This window comes from Oncorhynchus masou, chromosome 12 (assembly GCF_036934945.1).
Source record: "Oncorhynchus masou masou isolate Uvic2021 chromosome 12, UVic_Omas_1.1, whole genome shotgun sequence".
Classification (NCBI taxonomy): domain Eukaryota; kingdom Metazoa; phylum Chordata; class Actinopteri; order Salmoniformes; family Salmonidae; genus Oncorhynchus; species Oncorhynchus masou.
Window position 1 is genome coordinate 77,069,438 of NC_088223.1, and position 25,909 is coordinate 77,095,346.

A 25,909-nucleotide genomic window follows, 5' to 3' on the forward strand; every position below is an offset into this window, starting at 1 on the left:
AGGCTAGTTGAGAACAAGTTCTCATTTGCAACTGCGACCTGGCCAAGATAAAGCATAGCAGTGTGAACAGACAACACAGAGTTACACATGGAGTAAACAATTAACAAGTCTACAAATCAGTAGAAAAAAAAGAGAGTCTATATACATTGTGTGCAAAAGGCATGAGGAGATAGGCGAATAATTACAATAGGACACTTAGGACACTAAAGAGGCCTTTCTACTGACTCTGAAAAACACCAAAAGAAAGATGCCCAGGGACCCTGCTCATCTGCGTGAACGTGCCTTAGGCATGCTGCAAGGAGGCATGAGGACTGCAGATGTTTCTAGAGCAATAAATTGCAATGTCAGTACTGTGAGACGCCTATGACAGCGCTAAAGGGACACAGAACGGACAGCTGAACGTCCTCACAGTGGCAGTAACAACACCTGCACAGGATCGGTACATCCAAACATCACACCTGTGGGACAGGTACAGGATGGCAACAACAACTGCCAGAGTTACACTAGGAACGCACAATCCCTCCATTTTTTTTATTTTTTTTATTTGACCTTTATTTAACTAGGCAAGTCAGTTAAGAACAAATTCTTATTTTCAATTATGGCCTTGGAACAGTGGGTTAACTGCCTGTTCAGGGGCAGAATGACAGATTTGTACCTTGTCAGCTCGGTGATTTGAACTTGCAACCTTTTGGTTACTAGTACAACACTCTAATCACTAGGCTACCCTGCCTCCCATCAGTGCTCAGACTGTCCGCAATAGGCTGAGAGAGGCTGGACTGAGGGCTTGTAGGCCTGTTAATATATTATAATTAAGTCTATGATGTGATATTTGATAAAGCAGTCTGACTGAGCGGTGGCAGGCAGCAGCAGGCTCGTAAGCATTCATTCAAACAGCACTTTCCTGCATTTGCCAGCAGCTCTTCGCTGTGCTTCAAGCATTGTGCTGTTTATAACTTCAAGCCTATCAACTCTCTAGATTAGGCTGGCAATACTATAGTGCCTATAAGAACATCCAATAGTCAAAGGTATATGAAATACAAATGGTATAGAGAGAAATAGTCCTATAATAACTACAACCTAAATCTTCTTAACTGGGAATATTGAAGACTCATGTTAAAAGGAACCACCCGTTTTCATATGTTCTCATGTTCTGAGCAAGGAACTTAAACGTTAGCTTTTTTTACATGGCACATATTGCACTTTTACTTTCTTCTCCAACACTGTGTGTTTGCATTATTTAAACTAAATTGGACATGTTTCATTATTTATTTGAGACTAAATTGACACACACACACACACACACACACACACACACACACACACACACACACACACACACACACACACACACACACACACACACACACACACACACACAGTACACACACAGTACATACAGTATGTATGATTTTTAAGTAATTAATTCGCATTTTATTGCATGACATAAGTATTTGATCACCTACCCACCAGTAAGAATTCCGGCTCTCACAGACCTGTTTGTTTTTCTTTAAGAAGCCCTTCTGTTCTCCACTCATTACCTGTATTAACTGCACCTGTATGAACTTGTTACCTGTATAAAAGACACCTGTCCACACATTCAATCAAACAGACTCCAACCTCTCCACAATGTCCAAGACCAGCGACATCAGGGATAAAATTGTAGACCTGCACAAGGCTGGGATGGGCTACAGGACAATAGGCAAGCAGCTTGGTGAGAAGGCAACAACTGTTGGCGCAATTATTAGAACATGGAAGAAGTTCAAGATGACGGTCAATCAACCTCGGTCTGGGGCTCCATGCAAGATCTCACCTTGTGGGGCATCAATGATCATGCGGAAGGTGAGGGATCAGCTCAGAACTACACAGCAGGACCTGGTCAATGACCTGAAGAGAGCTGGGACCACAGTCTCAAAGAAAACCATTAGTAACACACTACGCCATCATGGATTAAAATCCTGCAGCGCACGCAAGGTCCCCCTGCTCAAGTCAGTGCATGTCCAGGCCCGTCTGAAGTTTGCCAATGACCATCTGGATGATCCACAGGAGGAATGGGAAAAGGTCATGTGGTCTGATGAGACAAAAATAGAGCTTTTTGGTCTAACCTCCACTCGCTGTGTTTGGAGGAAGAAGAAGGATGAGTACAACCTCAAGAACACCATCCCAATCGTGAAGCATGGAGGTGGAAACATTATTCTTTGGGGATGCTTTTCAGCAAAGGGGACTGTCAGGATTTGGCCAGGGTTGTTCCGGGTTTTGGTCACTAGATGCCCCCATTGTGCTTTTTGACCTTATGTTTTTTCCCTTGTTCCCCATTATTATTTGCACCTGTTCCCCTTTTCCCCTGATTGTATTTAAACCCTTAGTTTCCCTCAGTTCTGTGCTCTGTGTTTGTATGTTAGCACCCAGCCCTAGTGTTCTGTGTTTTCCTGTCGATTCCGGTGGATGCTCTTGTGGAATTCTGTTTTTGTTTTTGAGTGTCTCTTGAGGCTTTTTTGTGCTATTCCTACCACCTTTTGGATTTGCCATTTTTGTATTTAAGGACTTCTCCTTTTTACTTTATTAAATACACCGTCTTAAGTACTGCTGTGTCTGCCTCATCTTCTGGGTTCTGCTGACTATTCGTGGCTCAGTTGGTTAAGTGACTGTTTCTCACTCCGGAGACCCAGGTTCGTAACCGGGTCCTGACAGAAACACAGAGCCAAAAATGAACCCAGAGGCAGCCAGTTCCCAGGACCTATTTGCCATGCTGTCCCACCACCAGGAGACTGTCCAACGCCACGAAGCCGCCCTGGTTCAGCAAGAGGCCTTAATGGCTAGACATTCTCATCTTCTGTCAGAGATGCTGACTTCCATTAAGCAAATATCTGATCGTCTTACCCCGGCAACAGTTCCCATCCCAGTACCTCAGATTCACGTACCCATGGCAGTTAACCCCCTGGCTGAACCTCGTCTTCCACCTCCCCAACGGTTCTCAGGTGATCCAAGTGCTTCTAAAGGGTTTCTCACCCAATGTTCTCTCTCCTTTGAGCTACAACCCTCGTCGTTTCCCACCGACCGGTCTAAGATCGCTTATATCATCACCCTGCTGTCGGAAAAAGCCCTGGCCTGGGCTACTGCTGTGTGGGATGCCCATAGTTCCTGCTGTGCCAGCTACTCTGCCTTTGCTGAGGAATTCAAACGAGTGTTTCAAGGCCCAAGCAGTGGTTCTGACTCAGCCAAACAGCTCCTGACTCTCCACCAAGGTTGGCGCAGCGTGACGGACTATGCCATCCAGTTCCGCACGGTGGCAGCAGCAAGTGGCTGGAACAACGAGGCGCTCACGGTGTGCTTTCTGAAAGGCCTTTCCGACACTATCCAAGATGAACTGGCCACTCGGGAACCACCGGACAATCTCGAGTCCCTGATCAAATTGGCCTCACGCATTGACCAGCGTCTGAGAGAGAGAACTCAACCGTAGACCTCTAGCCCCTATCAGTCCCAGCTCCGAGTCCCCACCTTTATCCTCGCTGGCTCCATCGGAACCCATGCAGATTGGACGCATCTCCCAGGCTGAGAGAGACCGCCGGATGAGGGAGCGACGCTGTCTATATTGCGGCAAACCGGGCCATTTCCGTTCCACGTGTCCCGGGCTCCAGGGAAACGCTCTGTCACGTACAGACCGGGGGGAACTGTAACGGGAAACATAACCTCCTCCCATCCGTCCAACTCCCGTCTGCTCATTCCAGTCACCCTCTCCTGGGACAACCACAAGCTTCACCTTCAAGCCTTGGTAGACTCTGGAGCCGCAGGTAACTTCATGGATGGTGTCTGGGCGAAGGAGAATGGCGTTCCCTCTGAACCTCTAAGTGAACCCATGAGGGTCACTACATTGGATGGAAGCCCTTTGGGATCTGGACTTGTCACTCATGTCACTACCTCCTTGCGACTTTCAGTTTCACAACACCAGGAATTGATGAGTCTTTAGAATCCATCGACCTGACCCGAGTTCCCGAGTGTTACCATGACCTCAAACTGGTGTTTAGCAAACAGAGGGCCACCATGCTACCACCCCATAGACCTTACGATTGCCCCATCGACCTGTTTCCGGGCACTTGCCCCCCCAGGGGTCGGATCTTTTCCCTATCTCCACCCGAACGAGCTGCTATGGATACCTACATCAAGGACGCTCTGGAAGCAGGCCTCATGCGTCCATCCACCTCCCGGCGGGAGCAGGGGTTTTTCTTTGTGGCCAAGAAAGACGGTGGATTACGTCCTTGCATCGACTACCGGGGACTCAATGCCATAACCGTCCGTAACCGTTACCCGCTACCCCTTATGGCCACAGCCTTGAGCTGCTCCAGGAAGCAGTTGTTTTCACTAAGCTTGACCTGCGGAACGCATACCATCTTGTGCGGATCAGACCTGGTGACGAGTGGAAGACCACTTTCAACACGCCTACTGGTCACTATGAATACTTGGTGATGCCCTTCGGCCTGACCAACGCCCCAGCGGTGTTCCAAGCGCTCATAAACGATGTGCTTAGGGATATGCTTAACATATTTGTGTTCGTTTACTTGGATGACATCCTCATCTTTTCGAGCTCCCTTCAAGAACACACTAAGCATGTCAGACAAGTACTCAAACGCCTCCTGGACAGCCATCTGTACGTTAAGCCGGAAAAATGTGAATTCCATTCATCCCGAGTACAATTCCTGGGATTTGTAGTGGAATCCGGTCGAGTCCAAATGGACCCCAGGAAGGTAGGGGCGGTAGCGGATTGGCCCACCCCAAATCCGTTAAGGAAGTTCAGCGTTTCCTGGGCTTCACAAACTTTTACCGCAAGTTCATCAAGAACTTCAGCTTGGTGGCAGCCCCTCTCTCAGCTTTAACCAAGGGTGGCAATGCAAGGTTTTTGTGGGGAAGAGAAGCTGAGACGGCCTTCCAAGGACTCAAGCAGCGCGTTCTCTCTGCTCCCATCCTGATACTACCGACTACGGATGAACCATTTGTGGTGGAGGTAGACGCATCAGAGGTTGGTGTTGGAGCTGTCCTGTCTCAGAGGGGTGAAGACAAGAAGCTTCATCCGTGCGCTTTCTTCTCACACTTGCTTACCCCGACTGAGAGGAACTACGATGTGGGGGATCGTGAACTCCTAGCGGTTAAGATGGCATTGAAGGAATGGAGACTGGCTCGAGGGGGCTTCTCACCCGTTTCAAGTGCTTACGGACCACAAAAATCTGGAGTATATCCAGCAGGCGAAGCGGTTGAACTCTAGACAAGCTAGATGGTCTCTTTTCTTCAATCGATTCCAGTTTATCCTCACCTATCGGCCCGGGTCGAAGAATCTCAAACCGGATGCCCTGTCCCGAGTATACGCTCCTGCCATTCGAGATGACACGGACATGCCTGTCCTTCCTGCTGCTAAGATTGTGGCTCCGATCTCGTGGCAAGTTGAGGATACCGTGAGACGTGCTCAAGCTAGCGAACCGGACCCGAAAGGAGGTCCTGCCAATCGGTTGTTTGTCCCCAAGGCAGTGAGGACTCAGGTCCTTCTGTGGGGGCACTCCTCTCGCCTCACCTGTCATCCGGGCGTAGGTCGCACCTTGGAGTTCATCCAGCGTAAGTTCTGGTGGCCTACCATAAGAGAAGACGTTGCCACTTTCGTCAATGCCTGTCCCGTGTGCTGCCAGGGCAAATCTTCTCACCTCCGCCCTCAAGGACTCCTTCACCCTTTACCTGTTCCCCACAGACCCTGGTCCCATATCTCATTGGACTTTATTACTGGACTTCCTCCATCCCATGGCAATACTACTATCCTAGTCATAATCAACAGGTTTTCAAAGGCGGCCAGGTTCGTCCCTCTGACTAAGTTACCTTCTGCCAAGGAAACGGCTGAGTTGGTAAGTAATCATGTGTTCCGAGTCTTCGGCATTCCTCAAGATATGGTTTCTGACAGAGGTCCCCAGTTCGCCTCAAGGTTTTGGAAGGCCTTCTGCCAACTCATGGGGGCTTCTGCCAGTCTATCTTCAGGGTACCATCCGGAGTCCAACGGCCAAACAGAGAAGATGAACCAAGAGCTGGAAACCACCCTCCGATGTATGACTCGTGACAACCCGTCCACATGGTCATCCTTTATTGTTTGGACCGAATACGCGCACAACACCTTGCGCTCCTCCTCCACTGGTATGTCCCCGCACGAGTGTCAGTTTGGCTATGCTCCTCCATTGTTCCCGGACCAGGAGGCAGAAGTCAGAGTGCCTTCAGCCTTGAAGTTCGTCAGACGCTGTCGGCTTATGTGGAGGAAGACCCGTCTTAATCTTATGCGTTCCTCACAGAGGTACCAACAACAAGCCAACAGACGTCGCCGTCCCGGGCCTACCCTGCGCCCCTGCCAGAGAGTCTGGCTCTCCACAAGAAACTTACCTCTACGGGTGGAGTCTCGCAAGCTGTCCCAAAAATACATCGGTCCCTTCAAGGTTGCCAGGAGAGTTAACCCAGTTTCTTATCGCCTACACTTACCCAGATCCCTTAAGATTAATCCCACATTTCACATTTCATTGTTAAAACCTGTTGTTTTTCTCCCCTTGTCCCGGCAGACAGACCTCCCCCTCCGCCTCGTGTCATTGGAGGCCAGCCGGCTTATACCGTCCATCGGATACTGGATTCCCGCCGGGTGCAGCGGTCCTGGCAGTATCTGGTGGACTGGGAAGGCTACGGTCCCGAGGAGCGCTCCTGGGTTCCTGCCAAAGACATTCTGGATCCTGACCTCATTCGTCAGTTCAGGGCCCTCCACCCTGAGAGAGCTGGTAGGAACGTCAGGAGCCGTTCCTAGGGGGGGGGGGGATTCTGTCAGGATTTGGCCAGGGTTGTTCCGGGTTTTGGTCACTAGATGCCCCCATTGTGCTTTTTGACCTTGTGTTTTTTCCCTTGTTCCCCATTATTATTTGCACCTGTTCCTCGTTTCCCCTGATTGTATTTAAACCCTTAGTTTCCCTCAGTTCTGTGCTCTGTGTTTGTATGTTAGCACCCAGCCCTAGGGTTCTGTGTTTTCCTGTCGATTCCGGTGGATGCTCTTGTGGAATTCTGTTTTTGTTTTTGAGTGTCTCTTGAGGCTTTTTTGTGCTATTCCTACCACCTTTTGGATTTGCCATTTTTGTATTTAAGGACTTCTCCTTTTTACTTTATTAAATACACCGTCTTAAGTACTGCTGTGTCTGCCTCATCTTCTGGGTTCTGCTGACTATTCGTGGCTCAGTTGGTTAAGTGACTGTTTCTCACTCCGGAGACCCAGGTTCGTAACCGGGTCCTGACAGGGACAGGATGACTGCACCGTATTGAGGGGAGGATGGATGGGGCCATGTATCACGAGATCTTGGCCAACAACCTCCTTAACTCAGTAACAGCATTGAAGATCGGTCGTGGCTGGGTCTTCCAGCATGACAACGACCCGAAACACACAGCCAGATCAACTAAGGAGTGGCTCAGTAAGAAGCATCTCAAGGTCCTGGAGTGGCCTAGCCAGTCTCCAGACCTGAACCCAATAGAAAATATTTGGAGGGAGCTGAAAGTCCGTATTTCCCAGTGACAGCCCCGAAACCTGAAGGATCTGGACAAGGTCTGTATGGAGGAGTGGGCCAAAATCCCTGCTGCAGTATGTGCAAACATGGACAATAACTACAGGAAATGTATGATCTCTGTAATTGCAAACAAAGATTTCTGTACCAAATATTAAGTTCTGCTTTTCTGATGTATCAAATACTTATGTCATGCAATAAAATGCAAATTAATTACTTAAAAATCATACAATGTGATTTTCTGGATTTCTGTTTTAGATTCCATCTCTCACAGTTGAAGTGACCTCTACATGCTTTGTAAGAGGGAAAACCTGCAAAATGGGCAGTGTATCAAATACTTGTTCTCCCCACTGTATGTGCTAGTGGTGGAGTAGGGGCCTGAGGGTACACAATGTGTTGTGAAATCTGTGAATGTATTGTAGTGTTTTAAAATTGTATAAACTGCCTTTATTTCGCTGGACCTCAAGAAGAGTAGCTGCTGCTTTTGCAGCATCTAATGGGGATCCATAATAAATACAAATAGAAATGCAAAGCTAAGGGTGGATACTTGAAGAATCTAAAATCTTAAATATATTTAGATTTGAACTTTTGACTGGTACTTTACATACAAAATATATATTTGGTTGTAAAAACTAAAACTTCTTCTTTAAATACAGAAGTCAAATTTCGACCTTGTGTTCAATTCACCAATAAATTGATCTTAATCTTAATCTCTTAATCTTAATCATCATCAGGGGACAAGTGGGGATATATTTGGGAGTCTCTCTCTCTCTCGCTCTCCTTCCCTTGTCCCTTCATGTCCTTCACCTGTTCTCCTTGCCATTCTGCAGCAGGGAGTGTCTGTCGGTGCTGGAGCGGTCCGTGCAGACATATGTGTTCCGCCGGGTCATGGCACTTCCCGGGATGTTGTTCTGGGAAAGTAAGAGGGCAAATGATCATATCAGACGTTACCATAGATACCAGTTGTCACATCATACTACCAAAGAGGAGTATGATGGTGGTTATTTTGAAACATGTGGGGACTACAACCTGGGACAGGGACATTCTTGCAAAATTATTATTCTATTTTATCTCATTGAGTTTTATTTTATATATATTTTGTATTTTTATTACACTTCTTTACCCATTGACTTTCTCTATTGTTGTTGTACTGTTGAGAGATGAGCCTACTCCATGTACATCATGTGTATATGACGAATAAACAAACATGAACAATCAGAGTCCCGCAGTATTATTGGTTGTTTAACTGCAAGCATTTGAGTAAATGCATGCAAAACAATAACTGCATGCAATACAATATTTCTAAGCGCATCCGATGCGGAGTAGGCTACTACATGGGCCAGCTCTATGGAGTGGCAAAGCCGGAAAAATAATTTGTGCCCATGCAATTTTGTTACCCCATAAACATAACAAATTGGTTGGTTTTGCCAGTGTAGCGCTGCCGGGCTTGCCAGAGGCTATATGCCGGGTCAGCGCTCAAGATCTGAGGAGGGGGGGATGTAATAATGTAACATGTAGTAGTTCAAATCCAATGCATTCTGATTGGGCACCTAGCCATGCAATTTCATAAGGTACGCCTTCATTACCTTGTTTAGGAATGTCATTGCATCCCAACCAGGGCAGGGTCAAATTGACCCGTTTTTTTTCTCACACAGAGGGAAAAAAAGTTCACTTTTGCAGACAGCTACAGCTAATACTAGTCTAGCTAGTATTTTCTAGTTTCGTTAAGTTTTGGTAGTGACAAGCTGGATAATTATAGCTGGCTAATGGCTGGGCACTGCCAAGAGCAAAACACTGAGGACCACCATGTCGAGAGCGATCCCTAGCTCACTGAACAGCCTGCTGGCTCGACCACGGAGGTTGAGAAGCCTAGCATCAAATGGAGTATTCGCCCATCCCTTACGCTGCCTGCTTACCAACAAGATCGAGACGAGCCAGAGCCTAGCACCGACAGCACGAGATTAACATCACAACAAGCACCTGCACCTCTGTTACTCTTAGCCACAAGCAACTGACGACCTGTTGGATTTATCCAAAATTTAACCAGTGGAAGCAGAGTTTATTGCGGTTTGCATATTTTTGCAAAGTGAAATCTCAACCAGAGCCAGCGACAACAAATGGACCCCACTCAGTGTTCTTCAAAGATTCTTAATGCAATTGCTTGCTTATGCGGGTGTAATTGCTATTGATATACACTACCGTTCAAACGTTTGGGGTCACTTAGAAATGTCCTTGTTTTTGAAAGAAAAGCACATTTTCTGTCCATTAAAATAACATCAAATTGATCAGAAATACAGTGTAGACATTGTTAATGTTGTAAATGACTATTGTAGCTGGAAACGGCAGATTGTTTATTGAATATCTACCTAGGCGTACAGCGGCCCATTAACAGCAACCATCACTCCTGTGTTCCAATGGCATGTTGTGTTAGCTAATCCAAATTTATAATTTTAAAAGGCTAGTTGATCATTAGAAAACCCTTTTGCAATTATGTTAGCACAGCTGAAAACTGTTGTCCTGATTAAAGAAGCAATAAAACTGGCCTTCTGTAGACGAGTTGTGTTCCAAAATGGTACCCAATTTCCTGTGTAGTAGTGCACTACTTAGGGAATAGGAAGCCATTTAAAACGCATATCTTTCCCAGGACGCGTCCGAAATTGTATTGTAATCTGTATAGTAATGCATTACTTATGGAATAAGGTGCCATTTCAAATGCAGCCCTATAACCCCCACACCACCCAATCCACCCATCATACCTCACTGTTTCTCACCGTGGTGGCAGTCATCTCCTTTCGGCGGTCGGGGATTTCTGACTTGTTGGGGTTATTGGCGCTGCTGACCATGGGACTGGAAGGTGGCAGCGAGCGACTGCCCATCACGCTGCAGCTGGCCTTACGCGGGGGCATGCGCCCCTCCCGCAGCTCCCGGTCACCTGTGCTGGTGGGGCTTCTCTTGGGGTGCATGACCGGCATGGAGGGCCCGCCTGAGGGGGGAACACACATGTTAACACTGGCAGACAGACAGATACAAACACATGCACACACTCACAGACACTTAGTCAGTGGACAGGACAGGAGCTGAGGATATGGGTAGGATGACCACATGTCCCGGATTGTGCAGGACAGTCCCACATTTTGTCCCGTAACCAAACAAAACAGTCCCGCATTTTAGAAATTCAAACACCACATTTTTTTGTCCCATACAGTGCCTTGCGAAAGCATTCAGCCCCCTTGAACTTTGCGACCTTTTGCCACATTTCAGGCTTCAAACATAAAGATATAAAACTGTATTTTTTTGTGAAGAATCAACAACAAGTGGGACACAATCATGAAGTGGAACGACATTTATTGGATATTTCAAACTTTTTTAACAAATCAAAAACTGAAAAATTGGGTGTGCAAAATTATTCAGCCCCTTTACTTTCAGTGCAGCAAACTCTCTCCAGAAGTTCAGTGAGGATCTCTGAATGATCCAATGTTGACCTAAATGACTAATGATGATAAATACAATCCACCTGTGTGTAATCAAGTCTCCGTATAAATGCACCTGAACTGTGATAGTCTCATAGGTCCGTTAAAAGCGCAGAGAGCATCATGAAGAACAAGGAACACTCCAGGCAGGTCCGAGATACTGTTGTGAAGAAGTTTAAAGCCGGATTTGGATACAAAAAGATTTCCCAAGCTTTAAACATCCCAAGGAGCACTGTGCAAGCGATAATATTGAAATGGAAGGAGTATCAGACCACTGCAAATCTACCAAGACCTGGCCGTCCCTCTAAACTTTCAGCTCATACAAGGAGAAGACTGATCAGAGATGCAGCCAAGAGGCCCATGATCACTCTGGATGAACTGCAGAGATCTACAGCTGAGGTGGGAGACTCTGTCCATAGGACAACAATCAGTCGTATATTGCACAAATCTGGCCTTTATGGAAGAGTGGCAAGAAGAAAGCCATTTCTTAAAGATATCCATAAAAAGTGTCATTTAAAGTTTGCCACAAGCCACCTGGGAGACACAACAAACATGTGGAAGAAGGTGCTCTGGTCAGATGAAACCAAAATTGAACTTTTTGACAACAATGCAAAACGTTATGTTTGGCGTAAAAGCAACACAGCTCATCACCCTGAACACAACATCCCCACTGTCAAACATGGTGGTGGCAGCATCATGGTTTGGGCCTGCTTTTCTTCAGCAGGGACAGGGAAGATGGTCAAAATTGATGGGAAGATGGATGGAGCCAAATACAGGACCATTCTGGAAGAAAACCTGATGGAGTCTGCAAAAGACCTGAGACTGGGACGGAGATTTGTCTTCCAACAAGACAATGATCCAAAACATAAAGCAAAATCTACAATGGAATGGTTCAAAAATAAACATATCCAGGTGTTAGAATGGCCAAGTCAAAGTCCAGACCTGAATCCAATCGAGAATCTGTGGAAAGAACTGAAAACTGCTGATCACAAATGCTCTCCATCCAACCTCACTGAGCTCGAGCTGTTTTGCAAGGAGGAATGGCAAACAATTTCAGTCTCTCGATGTGCAAAACTGATAGAGACATACCCCAAGCGACTTACAGCTGTAATCGCAGCAAAAGGTGGCGCTACAAAGTATTAACTTAAAGGGGCTTAATAATTTTGCACGCCCAATTTTTCAGTTTTTGATTTGTTAAAAAAGTTTGAAATATCCAATAAATGTCGTTCCACTTCATGATTGTGTCCCACTTGTTGTTGATTCTTCACAAAAAAAATACAGTTTTATATCTTTATGTTTGAAGCCTGAAATGTGGCAAAAGGTCGCAAAGTTCAAGGGGGCCGAATACTTTCGCAAGGCACTGTAAGTCAAAAATAGATAAGCCAAAAATAAAAAAATAATTAAAGAGTAGCAGTAAAATAACAGTAGCGAGGCTATATACAGGGGGTACCAGTAAAGAGTCAATGTGCGGGGGCACAGGTTAGTCGAGGTAATTGAGGTAATATAATTGAAGTCGGAAGTTTACATACACCTTAGCCAAATACATTTAAACTCAGTTTTTCACAATTCCTGACATTTAATCCTAGTAAAAATTCCCTGTATTGGGTCAATTAGGATCACCACTTTATTTTAAGAATGTGAAATGTCAGAATAATAGTAGAGGGAATTATTTATTTCAACTTTTATTTCTTTCATCACATTCCCAGTGGGTCAGAAGTTGACATTCACTCAATTAGTATTTGGTAGCGTTGCTTTTAAATTGTTTTACTTGGGTCAAACGTTTTGGGTAGCCTTCCACAAGCTTCCCACAATAAGTTGGGTGAATTTTGGCCCATTCCTCCGGACAGAGCTGGTGTAACTGAGTCATGTTTGTAGGCCTCCTTGCTCGCACACGCTTTTTCAGTTCTGCCCACACATTTTCTACAGAATTGTGGTCAGGGCTTTGTGATGGCCACTCCAATACCTTGACTTTGTTGTCCTTAAGCCATTTTGCCACGACTTTGGAAGTATGCTTGGGTCCATTTGGAAGACCCATTTGCGACCAAGCTTTAACTTCCTGACGGATGTCTTGAGATGTTGCTTCAATATATCCACATAATTTCACCTCCTCATGATGCCATCTATTTTGTGAAGTGCACCAGTCCCTCCTGCAGCAAAGCACCACCACAACATGATGCTGCCACCCCCGTGTTTCACGGTTGGGATGGTGTTCTTCGGCTTGCAAGCCTCCCCTTTTTCCTCCAAACATAACGATGGTCATTATGGCCAAACAGTTCTATTTTTGTTTCATCAGACCAGAGGACATTTCTCCAAAAAGTATGATCTTTGTCCTCATGTGCAGTTGTAAACCGTAGTCTGGCTTTTTTATGTCAGTTTTGGAGCAGTGGCTTCTTCCTTGCTGAGCGGCCTTTCAGTTCATGTCGATATAGGACTCGTTTTACTGTGGATATAGATAATTTTGTACCTGTTTCCTCCAGCATCTTCATAAGGTCCTTTGCTGTTGTTCTGGGATTGATTTGCACTTTTCGCACACAAAATCTGTTCATCTCCAGAAGACAGAACTCCTTCCTGAGCGGTATGACGGCTGCGTGGGCCCATGGTGTTTATTACTTGTGTGCTATTGTTTGTACAGATGAACGTGGTACCGTCAGGCATTTGGAAATTGCTCCCAGGGATGAACCAGACTTGTGAAGGTCTACAATTTTTTTCTGAGGTCTTAGCTGATTTCTTTTGATTTTCCCATGATGTCAAGCAAAGAGGCACTGAGTTTGAAGGTAGGCCTTGAAATACATCCACAGGTACACCTCCAATTGACTCAAATGATGTCAATTAGCCTATCAGAAGCTTGACCTTGTTTTCTGTAATTTTCCAAGCTGTTTAAAGGCAGTCCTTAACTAACTTGCCTAGTTAAATAAAAAAAGATCAGTTCAGGAGTCTTATGGCTTGGGGGTAGAAGTTAAGAATTCTTTTGGATCTAGACTTGGTGCTCCGGTACTGCTTCCTGTGCGGCAGTCGAGAGAACAGTCTATGACTAGGGTGGCTGGAGTCTTTGACAATTTTTAGGGCCTTCCTCTGACACTGCCTGGTATAGAGGTCCTGGATGGCAGGAAGCTTGGCCCCAGTGATGTAATGGGCCGTACGCACTACCCTCTGTAGGGCCTTGCGGTCAGAGGCCGATTAGTTGCCGTAGCAGATAGTGATGCAACCAGTTAGGATGCTCTCGATGGTGCAGCTGTAGAACTTTTTGAGGATCTATGCCAAATCTTTTCAGATTTGCCCTCTTCACGACTGTCTTGGTGTGCTTGGACCATATAGGGGCTAACATGGTCCAGTTTGATGAAGTGCTACAAATGTAAGTAAATAGCCGTATTAGACTGAAGGATAAGGTCATTTTGTCAAACTTGTGAGAGTCTCCACGCCATCGGCTCCTTACAAGGCACCATGACCTACGTCCCCAATATCTCTGTCTCTTCTTCATGTGAATTGTCGGGTGTCTGAAGTAAATGCCACGCGTCCGATTCGTTAAAGAAAAAATACTTGTCCAGTTCGAGGTGAGTAATCGCTGTCCTGATGTCCAGAAGCTCTTTTCGGTCATAAGAGACGGTGGCAGAAACATTATGTACAAAATAAGTTACAAATAACGCAAAAAAACACACACAATAGCACAATTGGTTAGGACGCCGTAAATCGTCAGCCAACTCCACCGACGCCATTATTCAATATTCTTATGATACATATATTTTAAGCTCAATGTGACTGCAATTCCAACCTGTCTCTTGTAGTCACAAAATCATGTTGAGCTTAAAATATATGTATCATAAGAATGTGGTACTGGTGATGTTAAACACTTCTCCAATCGTTGTTGAGATCTAATATTCTGCGCAGCGCAAAACAAGATTTCCACCAATCACATTTCTCAAATTCTTTCAACAAAATTCCAGCTAATCTTGGAGAGGACAGTTAGGCCTAACTACTTACAAAAGTGTGATTCTGTCGAAGTAAATAGCCGTATTAGACTGAAAGATAAGGTAATTTCTTCAAACTTGTGAGGCACTCCATACTCATTAGCTGTTCATTCAACATATTTACTAATTCACTCAACCACATTTTAAAAGTCTCCCTTCGTAACTGACTAACATTCCCCGAGACTAACCAGAAATATTTCCTTGGCCACATATTCCCAGATTTTCATTAAAAAAAGCCACATTTGGTTTCTCATTTCTGCATCACCAAATTTTGAGTGCTGCAAAAGAATAGGGTACAGTAGGTGCGCTTCAATTAACTCAATTAACAGCGGGAGCAGAAGTGTAGTGCAGCCGCAGCGCACCTGAGCGACCACTCTGCCACTTCTCACAATGGTGATAGTTTAGTAAAGTTAAATCAAAGCTCAATATGATTTCTTGGAAGATCACATAATGATGAATTGGTATTCTACATAACAGAACCAAATATAAATTAATACTATAACGTTGCTCTTACACCAAAAACACCACCTCATTCTTATGAGATTTTATGATTGGATAGCAGAATAGTAAAAAAAAAAATTGAATGCGGCCAAAACTCAACAGCGTGTGCCACTAGACAAAATGTGCTTTGATTGAAACTAAATACAGGAAGTCTACATAGTTTAACACCACCTGCTCTAATATGCTCACGGTAATTCAAGAAGAACTAAATGCATATTCCCATTAAACTGATTGATATCAAATAATTGGCATGCAGATGCCGCTTGGACATTTGACCGTATAACGTGAAGAATTATCATTCACGATTGACAGTGATGATGGCCTATTTTGAAATGAGGTATGCCTAACTTGGTGTTTGAGGGTATTAAAAATATAACATTTTCTTGTTACAATATGTGGTCAGATGTTGCAATTGGAGGATGCATTTTATATAATGATATTCAATAGGCTATCTGTTGGTAGAAACTTTGAGAAATGATTTATTTACATTTGTATTGCACTCCGGCACCTAAACAATGTCCGCTACACCATTAGCGGAATTAGGATTTCTGTGTTTGTGAGGGGGGGATATGAGATGGTGAGGGAAGGTACAGTATAATCTACAGTATAAAGTAAACAAGAGGGTACAGTAGCAGGTGCAGCAGAATGCACAGTTGAACACTCACAGAAGTCACTGTGCCGCCGCTGCCTGTGATAGGTGGAAGCGCTACGCTGGGTCTTGCTGTGTGAGGAGGATGAAGAGGAGGAAGAGGAGCCTGCAGTGGCCAAGGAGTGCTTGTTGGTCCCGTTGGTGATGGGGCTGGGCCGGACCCGTGCCAGGGACAGGGTACTGGCCGAACGAGACTCGCCACCATCCTGTTACCAAGACAACCACAGCACGGGTGTTAACTTGCTGCATGGACTAAATGTGGAGCCACCAAGAACACTGTGGCTTTCCATATACCGATATGTTGTTTTACATTCACATAATATGCCTATATAAATATCAAAATACCTCTTTTGTTTGTCTACATAATTCTTAATCAAATAAGTATTTTAGTATGTTCTTACAAAAATACATATTCTTACCTAAATCCAATATACATACTGATTACAAGGGCTGCAGTGTTTTTCAGTGTAATAGCACATTGATATCTTGTGCTGCACTCTGGTTGCCAGGCCCAGACTGCTCACCTCATTCTTGAGGCCCAGCAATAGGTAGGTAGCGGTGACCTCGTTGTACTTCTGGTTGAGCAGAGCGTCCTTGATCTCCTCGGGAGTAAAGCCCATCCCCACCATCACCTCTGAAGACCACAAATAAGGGGAGATGGGGAAAAAGAAGGTGGCCATTTTGGAAATCATTTTAAGTTAAAGTTCATTTTAAGCTAACATTTCATGAACAGATATTAACTGAAAGAATACTGTATCTGAAATATGTTTCATAAGAATGTCAAAAGGCATGAAGTGACCTGGCTAAATAAGCCACCAGAGCCAAAGTGGAAGAGTACACATTGCCTTTGGTGCAGAAATGGTGGATAGCAAGGCATTGGCCTGGACATAGCTGGCTCACCTATGCGAGCGGCATCACTGTAGTCCTCAACAGGCTCTATATGGGGCTTCAAGGAATCCTCATCATACCCTGCGTTTATCCACTTGTCCTTCATGACTTGCTGTGGAGATCACAACAAGATTCCATGTTAGAGAGTAGCTAAGTTGGAAACCCTGTGTGTGTGTGTGTGTGTGTGTGTGTGTGTGTGTGTGTGTGTGTGTGTGTGTGTGTGTGTGTGTGTGTGTGTGTGTGTGTGTGTGTGTGTGTGTGTGTGTGTGTGTGTGTGTGTGTGTGTGTTATGGTGGTTTGTAAGGCCGGTGGCGATACCAGTATCGTAATACTCGTTAGTATCGTGGCAAGGAAACAAAACACGAAGTGGATTGAACTTCTTAAGGAAAACCACCCAAATGTTGGAAAAAACCATTATGTTGTCATCCAGAGACATATGTATTTATTTTCCAAGCTACAGCACACAATATTTAACATACAGGAGGTTTTTAAAGGACCAAAGTGTATTGGTCTGCTTTGTGTAAAAAATGTTGCGATACTGGTATGGTCCTGGCCTAGTGGTTTGGAGCTTTATTACATGTTGGGGTATTAGTGTGTGACATGTTATACCCTTTTTACACTACTGAGCCAACCCGAACCGAGCCAAGCTGTACTGGGCTGGCATAGTTACACATCCACTATAATTGCTAAAACTATGCAAGAAAGGACAATGTGAAAAGACAATATCCAAGCCAGCACAATATGGTTTGGGTTGGTCCTATAGTGTGAATCAGGCATGTGTGGTTGGTTCTCCTCACATCTAAGGTGCAGCGCTTGGTGGGATTGAGGACCAGGAACCGGCGTAGGATCCCCTCGCAGTCGGTGGACATGTAGAAGGGCACACGATACTTCCCTCTCAGGACGCGCTCACGCAGCTCCTGGGGGCCGTGACAAACACACACACACATACACACACGTTTCTAAACAGTTTGATTCCCAGACTACAGACACCCACCTCTAACCGCCCCCCCCCTCGCCTCCCTGCCCCCCCCCACACACACACACACCTTGAGGTTCTGCCCATCGAAGGGCAGCGACCCTGACACCAGTGTGTATAGTATGACTCCCAGGCTCCAGACGTCCACCTCGGGCCCGTCGTACTTCTTCCCCTGGAACAGTTCCGGGGCAGCGTAGGGCGGGGAACCACAGAACGTGTCCAGCTTGTTGCCCAGCGTGAACTCATTACTGAAGCCGAAGTCGGCGATCTTGATGTTGGCGTTGGCGTCCAGCAGGAGGTTCTCGGCCTGGAGAAGGGATGGAGGGAAGAGAGGGCGGAGAGAGAGTAGAGGGAAAGAAGGATGGAGGGGTAGAGGGATACATGCAGCAGATGGACGTCGGGATAGAGGGGGAGGGATGGAGGGATGGAGGTGGGGAGATGGAGAAGGAGAGCAGTCATCCAGGATTTATATAGATAGAGTAGTCCGGAAAGACTGGGAGAAGAAGTGACTCACACTGCGTCTGTCTGTGCTTATGTTTAGGGACATAATATCCAATAATAATCAGAAGACGTATCTATCTCCTCTACCCATTCCACATCTATAAATACATGTACTGTACATCCATAAATGTTCACATCTATAAAATAGGAGGATGACTGACTGCAAGGTCACAATTTTTATGTTTAGGATTATAATGACGTTTACAATCACAAATAATTTACACAGAATAAAAATATGAACACATGTAAAGTGTTGGTCCCATGTTTCATGAACTGAAATAAAAGATCCCAGAAATGTTCCATACACACGAAAAGCTTATTTCTCTCAAATTTTGTGCACAAATTTGTTTTCATCCCTTTTAGTGAGCATTACTTATTTGCCAAGATAATCCATCCACTTGACAGGTCTGGCATATAAAAAAGCTTATTAAACATGATCATGATCATTACACAAGTGCGCCTTGTGCTGGGGAGAATAATTGGCCACTCTAAAATGTGCAGTTTTGTCAGACAACACAATCCCTCAGGTTTTGAGAGAATGTGCAATTGGCATGCTGACTGCAGGAATTCCCACCAGAGCTGTTGCCAGATAATTCATGTTAATTTCTCTACCATAAAAGTTGTTTTAAAGAATCTGGCAGTATGTCCAATTGTGTGCGTAACCACGCCAGCCCAGGACTTCTGAGACCAGCCACCCGGACAGCTGATGAAACTGTGAGTTTGCACAACCGAAGAATCTCTGAACAAACTGTCAGAAACCATCTCAGGAAAGCTAATCTGTGTGCACGTCGTCCTCACCAGGGTCTTGACCTGACTGTAGTTCAGCGTTGTAACCAGCAAATGCTCACCTTCCATGGCCAGTGGAACGCTGGAGAAATGTACTCTTCAGTGATGAATTCCGGTTTCAAGTGTACAGGGCAGATGGCAGCCGTCGTGTGGGCGAACGGTTTGCTGATGTCAACGTTGTGAACCGAGTGCCCCATGGTGGCGGTGGGGTTATGGTATGGGCAGGCATAAGCTACGGACAAAACAATTGCATTTTCTCGATGGCAATTTGAATGCACAGATACCGTGACCAAATCATGAGGCCCATTGTCGTGCCATTCATCCGCCGCCATCACCTCATGTTTCAGCATGATAATGCAAGGCCCCATGTCGCAAGGATTTGTACACAATTCATGGAAGCTGAAAATGTTGCAGTTATTACATGGCCTGCATACTCACCAGATATGTCACTTACTGAGCATGTTTGGGAAGCTCTGGACTGACGTTTACGACAGCATGTTCCAGTTCCCACCAGTATCCAGCAAATTCACACAGCCATTGAAGAGGAGTGTTACACGATTCCACGGGGCACAATCAACAGCCTGATCAACACTATGTGCTGCATGAGGCAAATGGTGTTCACACCAGATAGTGACTGGTTTTCTGATTCACGCCCCTACTTTTAAGTATCTGTTTCCAACAGATGCATATATGTATTCCCAGTCATGTGAAATCCATAGATTAGGGCCTAATGAATTTATTTAACTTGATTGATTTCCTTATATGAACTGTAACTTTGTAAAATCTGAAATAGTTGCATGTTGCGTTTATATATTTTTGCTAAGTGTGTATTCAATTAGCATTCTCACCTTCAAGTCTCGGTGGACAATGTTCTTCATGTGGCAGTAGTGGACAGCAGACACAATCTAGAGGGCAGAGAGACAGGTAATCAGACAGACAGACAAACAGACACACAAACATACATACAGACAGGCAGATTGATATACACACACAGACAGACAGCTTTAGCAAGCAGCAAGCCAGCCAGCAAGCCAGACAAACAGACTGACTAAAAAGACAGCTAGACATCCAGAGAAACAGACAGACAGACAAGTGTGCGAGGCACCGTGGTCATCATACCTGTCGAAATTTGGCTCTGGCTTCAATCTCCTTCATTCTACCATGAGATACGAGGTAGTCAAACACTTCACCTTAAAACAAAGAGAGTGGTCAACATGGTGAGGGAAATACTGTATGTGACAAAATATGTTTCAATGCATCATACTGTACACTCAATCTTCCTTAAACCCTTTCCTGGTTACATAATGTACTCATATTGTGCTCGTTGAATCTGCAGTATTTTCAACCATCATTAACAGTTAAACTAATATCTTTCCAGCAGCTAATATCAAAGGCCTAACACTAATGTTATAGTGACAGAGACTGTGGGGCTGTGGCCTGCTTCCTCCCAGATTTTATCCTAATGACATTTCAGCTGGTAGAAATATTCTCCCTGGCCACTAAACCCTGTCATTAGCTATAAGCCTATTACCGAAATCCCCCCTACATTTCCAATATAATTTCGTAGAACACCAAAGGTAAAATACGCAACATTAGGTTATGTTTACTTACACATACAGTAGTAGTACGTACTGTACAACCATTGTGTTCGGTAATGGTTTTGAGTCATTTCCATTGTTTTATTTATACTTTTCTCCCCTGTCAATCAAGCACAAGCTAATCCGCCATTACGGAGACATAGTAGCTAGGTCTATTGAAACAGACAGGAAGGCAGATGCACCCACCTCCACTGGCATACTCCATGATTAGGTAAAGGGTCTTATCAGTCTCAATCACCTCGAACAGCTGCACTGTAATAGGCACAAACAAAATCAGATAAAAAATAATAAATAAATAAAATCTCCTTTTGTAAAAAAAAAAAACTAAAAAAAGACATATCTGATAAATCCAGCAGGGCATGAAAGCGGTCTAGTCTAATGCCATGTGTTTTTTATTTATTTTTATCACATTTCAGCTTTAGAAAATCCCGTTCCCCTCGCCAACCCAACCCTGGGCCCTCCTTCCCCACGTCTAGCTAGCAACTGTATGTGCTAGTAGTATAGTCTATTCAACACATACAGTGAGAGGCCAAGACAAAATCCTGCTGTCTGGGTGGATGAGACAGGAGTGGACCAGCCATTTAGACTACACACACTACTATCAGTATTCTATGCTATCTTATGCTATACTATACTAACTATACACAAACAACATGGACTAGAACATTGACTGCGGACTAAAAGTACATTTAAGCCATGGCCACAACATAAGTATACAGCACTGTAATAGCCTACATATTGACATAGTGTGATCATGTGAAAGACAGACAAACAGCATAAACACCAGCACAAATGCATAGGATGGTGGTACAGTTCAGTACATACTAGCACAAAAGCTTGATATAAATATAGAATAGATACAACACAGCATGTATCAACATAAACACACACACACACACACACACACACACACACACACACACACACACACACACACACACACACACACACACACACACACACACACACACACACACACACACTTAATGCAGGCCCTTACCTATGTTTGGGTGATTTAAACCTTTCATTATCCGAACCTCTCGAAAAAGCTGCGAAAGGCATTAGGATTTTTGTTAGAAGTGAATAGAATAAAAATAATCTATATAGAACATATCCATATGGGGTTTTCAACTGAGAGAAAATGTTACAGCAATGTGTACCATGTGTTTTTTCAAAATGTTATGCATTTTCAATTCAAACTGCTGTAAGGCTTACACTTACAGTATTGGAGGAAATCAGTTCAAATGCATTGTCACAAAGAAGGCTTTTTAATTTGAACCATCTATCTGACTCATCTGGTTCACAATATATATAAGCTCCTAACTTTGTGACAAAACATCGAGAGTCTGTGTATTGGTTGGACTCTCTGAGTTGTGCATCGTTCTGGTGATTGGCAAAGGAAAATAACCATACCACTAAAAAAACCAAAGCATATGTATAATCTGTAGCAACTCTACGTTAAGTGAAATGTGTCCCTTGATATCAAAATAAACATTTTAATCCAACTTTTGTCCAAACCGCACAATATTCCTGCTGTCTAAACAGTAGTAGATTGTGGTAGGAAGTCTCGCATGAAGTACGTGGTTTAATGTCAGCCACGTGTATAATTTTGCAGGAATATGGTAGGGTTCAAGTCAGACTCAAAAAAAAAGATAGTATGATAAGTTTTAATATCCTCTTTCTTCATTCCTCCCCCTCTTTCTATATGTCTCTCTCTTCCTCCGTTTCCTCCTTCATTCAATCCCTTATTTTCTCAGTCTAAAGACTCCGGCACTGCCCAACGTCACTGTTGCCATAGCGACCCGGGTTTTAAGACGAGGCCCTTCCTCGCTTCTTCAGCTGTGCCAGAGGGAATTGTGGGATATGATGATGTCGCCCCCTGATGTCTTGCCGTCGTCGTCCAGAAATTCCGTAATTCCACAGACCAAACATGCCCCAGCACATTTGCTATCACAAACGCCTATCTGACCTACTGTCATTGATATACCATTAATACAGTATATAGGGTACAGATGCATTTGATTGTCCGTCGTATAATCATCTTGTGAGGCTTATTAGTGCAAGTACTTAAAATTGACACAGTTCTGACCACCTCTAGATAGCATTAACACTACCCAACGCGTCACTCTCTCACCAAACTCTCTCCTCTGTCTCTTTACCTCCCCCAACTCTCTCTTTCCCTCTACCCCTTCCTTCTTTATGCGTAACAGACCAGATTATGCTAATATGGGCTCTTTCATGTCTTCTGTATTGAGGATTTTCTCTAGCCACGGGTATGTAAAGCAGCATGTTTTCAACGCCAATTGTCTTTGCTAGCCAATCCCGGACCACTCTCATCAATCTAGGCCAAATCTGATAGACAGTAGGTGTTGTCTCTGACAATGGCCCAATCGCATTGTTTGGTCTCAAGCAGCCATCCAATCAGTCTCCTCTCTTGCACTGCTGCCCAATAGAAGATAAGCGAGAGAATTTAGGTGGACCTATCAAGGAAAGACATAGGCATAAGATCACAGATCTTGGTAAGACATGTCCTCCAGGCAAGAACAGTGCTATCTCAAGGGAAAGACAAACTAGCCATGCATTAGAACCCACACAGTGGCCATCTGAAAGATGGTGAATTTGAATCATCCTATATATCTGCAAAGAAATAACAGGTACAATAGATCAAAAATAAATGTTATACGATCATTAAGACTCTCACACCAAGTTCATTCTATAAATGACATACATAACATAATACAGTTCTCATCTATGGACAGTGAAGATACAATTAGAATTTGGGCTTTATGCTCTAGCATTTTGGATTTGAAATCAAATTTAGAGGAGACAGTACAGAATGTCACTTTTTATTTGAGGGTATTTTTCTGTATCTCCCTCCCTCTCTCTCTCCCTCTCTACCGCACCAGCTGTCTCAACATCTGAATGCTCAGCTATGAAAAGCCAACTGACATTTCCTCCTGAGGTGCTGACCTGTCGCACCCTCTACAACCACTGTGATTATTTTTTGACCCCGCTCGTCATCAATGAATGTTTGAACATCTTGAAGAATGATCTGGCCTTTAATGGTCATGTACTCTCATAATTTCCACCGGGAACAACCAGAAGACGACAGGCCACCCCTCAGAGAGTGGTTCTTCTCTAGGTTTCTTCCTAGGTTCCTGCCTTCTAGGGAGTTTTTCCTAGCCACCATGCTTCTACGTTAAAATTGCGCCGACAGATAGGGCCAGCGTGCTTCTAGCTCTTAGGAAATGTTGCAGTGTTTTTTTCATGTGTTATTTCTTACATTGTTAGCCCAGGTTTTTTTGTGTTATTACATACAGCCGGGAAGAACTTTCGGATATATTGACTGGCGGTAACCAGCATTACCAGCATTACGACCAGAAATACAACTTTCCCGAATCAGATCCTTTGTTCGTACCCCACAGGGCAATTGAACTGATTCCAGAGGCTGATCCAAAACACTGCCGGCGGAGGAGAGGTACTCGGAGTGGACTTCTAGTCCGACTCAAGAGGCGCACACATCACCCACCGCTTCCGAGTATATTACTCGCTAATGTTCAGTCTCTGGATAATAAAGTTGACGAGTCCCTGAACTTAGTCCGTACAGCCAGCCAGGTTCTCAGTTCATTGTGCAGACAGGATTAATATCTCTCTGGGAAGAAGAAGGACAGGGGTGTATGTTTCATGATTAACCACTCATGGTGTGATTGTGATAACATACAGCAGCCTTTCTTAAAGTATGGGTGGGTCACGGACCTGTTAATGGTGGGTCGCGACGTGTGAGAGTAAATTTATCATTATTTCATTAATTACTGGAATTGATTTGGCCAAGTGCATCTGCGCTCTCTGTTCAGTGCGCTCTCTGCTTAGCAGCGGTCTCTGCTTAGATTGGTAGCTGTGCAAGTGGGAGAAGGAGATGCTGTGTGTTTCACGGTTTACCAGATCTTTTTTTCTGCAGTTTTCTTGAAAATCAGGGCAGAATGCTTCAGGAAACAGTGCTTCGACATTGGAAAAGCAAGTCAGCTAACAAGGCATTGCCTAAGCAGAAATACGGGAGTACTAACTCTCATAGTAGTAGATGTGAGTTTCTCTTTCAAACAATCCCCTGGCCTTGTACACAGCTAATAGCTAACATTCGCCAAATCAAGCTAGCTACTTATAGTGCAAATGAAGATGAAAAATGATCAAGCTTACTGTACATCTTACTGTAGAAATTATTGTTGAAAGAAAGTCTAGGTTGGAACTGTTGCTGTTAAAATGTATTAACTGGAATACACTGATTGAAGCAAGATGCTGTTTGAGGCAAACACACTCACACAGTTCTGGTTTGCTCATCTACAGCAGAAAGTGGTCTCCTGCCTGACTGAGAAAGCAGTAGATGTTCTCATCCAGTTTGGCACCACATACCTATGCAAGTCAGGGTTCTCAACTCTGCCATACTTAAAAAACAAGTACAGAAATGGCTTAAAAAACAGAGCCCAAATAGACATGCTTGTTGAAAACTTCAACCAGCCACACACCTCTCATTAGAACAGTGTATGTGTGTGTTTTCTGGTCTAAATCTGTGTGATGTGATCGATCAGTTTATTTCAGTTCAGAATAAAAATTATTTATTGTATTTTAACAGCACCAGTTCCAACCTAGACAGATATGTAAGAGTGTTAATAAATAAATCTGAATAGATATTTATATGGATATTTAATTTCATTGTTATTTGTTTTGTCTATATTGCATTTGTTTTAGGCATAAGGGCAATGAAATATTTATTATATACATATTTATGTATAGTTGCATATTTTCCTAAGCTTGGGTCCCAAGAAAATACAGAAAATCTCATTTGGGTCCCAGGCTGAAAAAGTTTAAGAACCCCTGACATACAGGAACTCAAGTTATTTTGTTCACTCGAATTAGAATACCTCACAATCCAATGCCGGCCGTATTACATCCCAAGAGAATTCTCTTTGGTTATAGTCACAGTCATGTATATTCCCCCTCAAGCCGAAAAACGCTACAGAAGTTCTA

General features: G+C 44.2%; 1 protein-coding gene across 11 annotated transcripts in view; it reads right to left on the bottom strand.

Annotated features, from left to right (window-relative positions):
* Nucleotides 1-25,909, bottom strand: part of LOC135550843 (MAP/microtubule affinity-regulating kinase 4-like) — a 57,750-nt gene that overhangs the window by 12,774 nt on the left and 19,067 nt on the right. For 6 of the 11 annotated variants that reach the window (XM_064981997.1, XM_064981994.1, XM_064981992.1 and 3 more), the window contains exons 4-14: nt 21,888-21,936; nt 21,074-21,139; nt 20,409-20,479; nt 20,138-20,194; nt 18,073-18,309; nt 17,824-17,943; nt 17,039-17,138; nt 16,663-16,772; nt 16,155-16,344; nt 10,310-10,536; nt 8,361-8,464 (exon numbers count right to left, since the gene is read on the bottom strand). In XM_064981997.1, coding sequence (XP_064838069.1) covers nt 8,361-8,464; nt 10,310-10,536; nt 16,155-16,344; nt 16,663-16,772; nt 17,039-17,138; nt 17,824-17,943; nt 18,073-18,309; nt 20,138-20,194; nt 20,409-20,479; nt 21,074-21,139; nt 21,888-21,936 — 1,331 coding nt within the window. The remainder of the gene's footprint in view (nt 1-8,360; nt 8,465-10,309; nt 10,537-16,154; nt 16,345-16,662; nt 16,773-17,038; nt 17,139-17,823; nt 17,944-18,072; nt 18,310-20,137; nt 20,195-20,408; nt 20,480-21,073; nt 21,140-21,887; nt 21,937-25,909) is intronic. The other 5 variants (XM_064981998.1, XM_064981995.1, XM_064982003.1 and 2 more) reach the window with 1 other exon arrangement.